Here is a 6665-nt window from a genome sequence, read left to right as displayed (position 1 = left end):
ATTATGTTCTCAAACCTACAACTGTAAGAGATTTTTGATTTGTATCATTTTTCTAGTTCTGCAGAAGTGCTTATGCACTGTAGCTCTTTTTCAGTGACATACTAATTCATAATTCATTTTAAAACTTTGCCAAAATAGAAAAAATAATTAAATGAAATTCCCAGACCTGAGTTCAAATCCTGACTCTGTCTCCTACCTGCTTTAAAATGAGGACCCACCAAATTTCTTAAATTTTCTGCTCTAGTTATTTATTCTTTATAAATTAGGAAGCTATTCTTGCCTAACATAACTCCCCTATAGATTGAAAATTAAAAAAAAACATAAGAAAAATGTAAAGAACTAGAGTATCACAAAGTTTAGAGTTGAATAGGACTTAGCTTGTCAACTCTCCCTTTGCAGAAGTATGGAAATGAGGCGTGGATGTGATACACAAAATATCATGGCCAAGCATTTTTATTTTGCTTTAAAAATTTACCATTAAAATACATCAGCACAGTAAATTAGTCCAATTTGTTGTAAACAGCCTTTCCTTAGACTGCTCTCCAATTAACAGTCTTTTAAAAGTTTAGCTCATTAAGTGCCCACAAAGAAAATGCAGTTGCAGAAATGAGTATATTCTTCAAACTCATGTGGTGGGTTCAATTGCATGTGAAATTCCCACTTGGGGTAAGGAACCCTATGAAGCACCAAGAAGTCTTAGAAATGTCATTGGCAGAATTAGCTTGTCATCCAGGCATCTGCCTGCAGTTTTGTTCAAAAAAGAATTAGAATTTGGGGGTTAGAATAATCCTTTTGTGTACTAATAGGGACTGCTTGAAGGGATACAAAAGTGTCCATCTAAAAGATCTGCCCCTGAGTTTTCACTGGAGTCCCAACACAATCTGTCCTTAGTAAAGGTGTGTATTGTTATCATTTCATTACAGTCGATGGTGACACACGAATTCATGCTGAAGGCTGCCTTGCCTCTCTTTGCTAGATTCATCGTCAGCAATGGACTACAGACCAAGCATGGGATATTTGAGATCAAGCTGGAGTCCGTGGACAGAGCTTTGCCTGTATTGATCAGAAACAAAGGCTTGAGACTGGCTGAAGGGGCCACAGGTGTGCTTTCCCCAGATCTTCTTCAGCTAACTGACCCGGACACGCCAGTAGAGAATCTTACCTTTCTTGTGGTCCAGCTCCCACAACACGGCCAACTCTACCTGTGGGGGACAGTGCTCCTCCAAGCCAATTTCACCCAGCAAGATGTGGACAACAGGAATGTGGCCTACAGACACACAGGAGGGAATTCTCAGATGGACCACTTTACTTTTGTGGCCTCAGATAAGACAAACCCAGGCTTTATTGTGGATGGGAGAGTTTGGCAAGAACCTGTTTCATTCACCATCCAGGCAAGTATGAAAAGTACTCTATTTGGTAGTACTCTATTGGTAGAGACTGGAAAATATGGCTTAAAGAGCTGTTTTATTCCTTCATTCAAATAGATTCTGTACATCTTCAGCCTGATCAAGGTGTTAAGCCTATGAATATGAGCAAATATGATGTGGTCCTTGTCTAATGACTGACTCTCTGAGAGTCAGTGATGGTACAGAAAGGGGCAAATAACATAGAATGATCCCCAAAAGAGTTTTTTTTATTCTTCCAGTTCTACTTCTTACTCTTCAAAAATGTACCTGACAGCATTGTGATGAGAATAAAATTAATATTAAGGCATTTTGCTGGAGCCCGGCACAACCAATCAATTTTTTCTTTTTTTTCTCAAGCTACTACTACAACACCCAGATTTACTATTATGATCATTTTTATTGGTTCATGCCATATAATGGCATCTATCTAATCCATTCATCTAAATATCTATCTCAGTTTACCCATCTATTTTTCCTTTTATTTTTCTCCATGTCATTTCTGTGATGCCAAGGATCATCACCATTATTTGCTTGCAGTACATCAGATATTTCACACTTTTGCTGTGGCATTAGGGACCCCAAAATGCAAGGCTAGTGAAATCATCTTGATCATATGGGATGATATCAAGGACTGAACAAGCAGCTCAGAGCCCTCATGTTTGCAAGGCAGATGCTGCACCACAGGGCATCTCTGGAATATTTCTACTTGTATTTTAATTTTTTTTTCAATGAAAAAAGGAAAATTGGAAAAGCACCATTTGTGTTATACATATAACACCATTAAAAAACATGGTAGTGGCTAGAATTTTTGATGGGTTCTTTTAAGGTTTGATTCAGTGTTGAAAAAAACTCTTTAAATCTCATAACTCCTACAAAATGAGTTTTAGTATCTCCATTTTATAGGTGTTTTAAAGTTCAAAAGTTAAAAATCTAATTAAATAGCACATAACCTTTAATCCTCTCTGATTCCAAATTTAGTGTCCCTTTAAGACACCAATGGTCTCATTTGTGTTGACTATTGTGCCAATTCTTGCAGGGCAGAATGTATTTTTCTTTTTTTTAGTCAAAACACATCAAGTCTGTTCTGGCTTCAAACCCTGAATCCACTTTCCTTGGATGTAGCTTGTTCTGTTCTACATACTTGTACTAGCAGCAAAAAATACACAAATCTGTCTCTCTTTTCAGAATATCTGCTGATTATGGAAAATAATCATACTTTTCCTTGTTTTTAGTCTATGTATTAGTTACAGTTTTCCAGAGAAACAGTATTAATACATACATCTCTATCTTTCTCTCTATTTTTCTTTATTTTATATACATACATGTTATACAGGCATATAAAACCAGTACACACATATCACACACATACACAAACATGAAGGAAGATTTATTTTCAGGATTTGGCTCATGCCATTGTGGGGTCTGACACATCTAAAATCTGCAGGCCAGCATCCTGGAACTTCCAGTTTAAATGGATGTTGAAATCTTGAGTTCAAAGGCAGCCTTGAGACAGAATTTGTTCTTCAGGGAACCATAGTTTTATTTCTTACCATCTTCAGCTTCGTGGACAAGACCCACCTGTGATTTGGCTTAGGAGTATAGTGATCTACAATATTTCTTACTGAAATGTTCTTTGTATATCAAAAATGCATTTATTGCAACACTAGTCTGTTGTTTGAACAATAGTTGGGTAGATTCAAACTTAACCTTCCCACTCTATCTAAATTGATTTCTGAATATAAAGGTGAAGAAGTTGTGATAACTAGAGTGAGTACATCTATGGCAGTGGGGATGTCCAGAATATATAATTATGATATACTGGTAAAAGTGAGAAGGTATGTGTTTTATTAACACAGTATGTAGGAAGTACTTTGTACATAGCCATTTTAATATGTTATTATGGCTTTTCACTGTTAATAGTCCCATCACACTTTCCAATCTATTAATACTGTTTTTTTTTATATTGATTTCCCAGGCTAGGTAGGCAAATGAAGCTGTTTTATCCCACCAAGGATAAACTTTGGGTTTTATTTTTCTAAATATTTGCAGGCACACTATACCTTGAGTGTAGGCACAAGAGTTCCTTCCCATATTCCAAAACACAGAGGAAAAGGGGGAAAGTCCCCAAATTAAGTATCCCTCAAGACAAATATTTGCCTTAAAGAGTTCTCTCTTAGAAGTTGCAGGATTTACAGATTGCAAATGTTGGATGAGATACGTTATAAAGGTCCATAAGGTTAACTCAAACACCAAACCTCTTAGGCATACAAGGCTTATGAGGTAAAGGCTCACCACTTTCCTCTCATAATTTTCCCAACTTCTTGTTTCTCTCATTTAGAGAGGCCAAGAAGTTTAGGAAGTGCCTCACCTCCAGAAGTAGTGCAGGATATTGGAGTCCCTCGTTCCTGTACCTCTATGAGTTTTTATTGGCAAGGTCATATGTGTGGACCATGGCTCAGATAAAGGTTTGCCCAAATAAGCCTACCCTGTGTGGATGAGTTTATTTTACTACCAGCTTGAAAAATTAAGGGCAAAGTTGGTCCCTTAACAGATGCAGCACTTGGTGGACCTTCCTGATACTGTGAGGCACAAATAAAACATTTTGTAGTAAATTGTGTGTTTGACCAGCATATGCCATCCTGTTCAAATGATTCCCAGGATCTTCCTTTAAGGAGGAAAAGTACTGGGGTGCAAGAGAAAAGGTCAACATTTCTGCTTACTTTGATTTATTTATTAATGAAATTATTTTTTATGTGTGTGTGTGTGTGTGTGTGTGTGTGTGTGTGTGTGTTGGCTCCAATGAATGTACAGAGGACTTGGGGCCAAACCCAGACAACTCTAGATTGCTAAATGCTAGGGCCTGAAGGAATCGAACTTTTCTGGTCATCTCAGAATGAAGACCCCCCCCACCGAGGTGCACCACAGTAAGGCTTGGGACCAACAGATCACACTCAGCAGTGCTCAAGATACAACCTTTTCTTCTAAAAGATGCTTGACTCTTCAATCTTTTCAAATGTTTCTGGCATTTTGACCCACTTTTGAAGAAACTTAGGTACAAATATGACCAAAGCCACAAAATAGGACTTGTAGCCAGTTTGGTCGTTAAGTTTTTAAAACAAATTATCACAATAAAAATCACTGAAAATAAAAATATATGGCCATACCCAGGGCACAGTACCACTCAGACTGGTCGCCAGAACCACACCCAGTGCTCCTTGGAGTAGGATGTTGGAGCTTATGGTTTTGGAGTTGGAATATGCAAGACATATCTACCATTTGAGCCCTATACCAGGTATCAACATTTACATTTAAAAAAAACATAACATTAAAACACCCATATCCAATTGTTTATCAGCTTTAATGTTTCTTACAAGAAGTCAGCTATTTTGATTCTTCCTTTTTTGGCTGCTGATTGTCCCTCTTATGGTCAGTGGTCATAGGAGTTTCTCCCCATAAAAGACTTGAAAACTAGAATTATCCACTTCCTGGCTTTCACACAGCTTTCTGGTTTCAGTCTATAATTTTTAGGAGAGCAAGTTTACTTTTGAAACTTCTGAAAAGTTGCTTTTTCAGCTTATAAAATGATAAAGAAGTAGTAAGTAACGAAAAGGACAAGGAAAGATTCTTTTATAGTCACCACTAAAAGATAACTGTTGGTAGCTTCCCGCTGTTCTTTTATTCTGTGAATTAAAAGTGGGATAGTCCATGTGCTATTGTGAATATTTGCTTCTTCTCTTATTAAGATTTTGGATCAAATTATGTGCACATGTTTAAATATGCAGATATGACAAACTTCTCTACAGAAAATTTTCACTAATTTGTACTCTACTAGCAAAATATAAAAATGTCTGTTTCTCCAAACATTTGCCAGCATGAGATATGATTACTTTTGTTAATAACAGTAAACCCTGCCAACTTGCAAGGAAAACATATTTGGTTGTTACAAAATTCCATATAGAAATACAGAGGGGTAGTGGTAATTTTCTCTACCTCAAGACAAATGAACAGCTTTGAACAAATGCTCCCATATTTTTGTCTGTGTCTGTGAGAACATACATATGCATTTGTTTTGAACAAAATCAGTAGCATTATAGTCTTCTACTCTGAAACTTGGTATTTTTAAAACAAGTTAACACTAAGTTGTGGCAAAATTTTATTATGGGCTAATTTAATCTTTCATTCTTTTAAACTGTTGTACGGTGGTTTATTACATATTAAATACAAATATATACACATATGGTCTTAATGGATATGATTTAATGATTGACATTAATATTTTATTTTGCTAGTGTGAACTAAGATGTATAATCATATCATTTTTGAGTAAAGCAGTTAAGAACTGATTTTAAAAAGCAGGATAAAAGAATGAAAGGAAGGGCCCGGAGAGATAGCACAACGGTGCTTGCCTTGCAAGCAGCCGATCCAGAACCTAAGGTGGTTGGTTTGAATCCCGGTGTCTCATATGGTCCCCCGTGCCTGCCAGGAGCTATGCTATTTCTGAGCAGATAGCCAGGAGTAACCTCTGAGCACCACCGGGTGTGACCCAAAAACAAAACAAACAAAAAAAAAGAATGAAAGGAAGTGGATAAATAAGTTGTGATACATATAATGAAATACTCTAGCCATAAGAAAAGATAAAATTTTGTGCTCGCTTTGGCAGCACATATACTAAAATTGGAACGATACAGAAAAGATGAGCATGGCCCCTGCACAAGGATGACACGCAAATTTGTGAAGCGTTCCATATTTAAAAAAAAAAAAGAAAAGATAAAATCTTATAGTTTGCTGCAATGTGGATGGAACTGGAGGATATAATGTTAAGCAAAATAGATCAGAGGGAAAAAAGATAAAAACCAGATCATCTTACTTATCTATTGTATATAACAAAACACTGGAATACAGTATCAAACAAGGACAAATTCATATCTTTAGATTATAAAACTAATTACTAATGAGTAAAGGGAGAGTTTGAGGCTGAGATAATAAAATCCAGATGAGATGACATAAGGCAATGATGGAGGATTATGGGCACTTTGATGGTGGTGGAGTCCAGAAAGTTTGTACATAAAATGATAAATTGTTTAGGTAACGATGCTAGCTAAATTATTAAGAAAAAAAAAGAGTAAAAGTGGAGGGAAGTAAAGATAGAGGTGTTTCTGACACCTGTGTTTGTAGTGAATCTCAATAATTCTGCTCCTTTTCTAACAAACAACAGTACTTTGTAATTCAAAATTGATCTCCCTACAGAACCTCAATGAT

The 6665-nt window shown here is 36.4% G+C and overlaps 1 protein-coding gene and 1 non-coding gene across 3 annotated transcripts in view; both read left to right on the top strand.

Moving 5' to 3' along the window:
* Positions 1-926: 926 nt before the first annotated feature.
* The window catches only part of FREM1 (FRAS1 related extracellular matrix 1), a 44772-nt gene continuing 39033 nt past the window's right edge, over positions 927-6665 (top strand). For both annotated transcript variants that reach the window (XM_049769341.1, XM_049769345.1), the window contains exon 1: positions 927-1391. In XM_049769341.1, coding sequence (XP_049625298.1) covers positions 927-1391 — 465 coding nt within the window. The remainder of the gene's footprint in view (positions 1392-6665) is intronic.
* On the top strand, positions 6051-6157 carry LOC126025410 (U6 spliceosomal RNA). The gene has a single exon (XR_007501421.1). It is a non-coding gene; the product is annotated as a U6 spliceosomal RNA (small nuclear RNA).

Source organism: Suncus etruscus, chromosome 1 (genome assembly GCF_024139225.1).
Source record: "Suncus etruscus isolate mSunEtr1 chromosome 1, mSunEtr1.pri.cur, whole genome shotgun sequence".
Lineage (NCBI taxonomy): Eukaryota > Metazoa > Chordata > Mammalia > Eulipotyphla > Soricidae > Suncus > Suncus etruscus.
The sequence above is the reverse complement of the archived record's forward strand: the minus strand, read 5'-3'. Positions and strand labels throughout refer to the sequence as shown.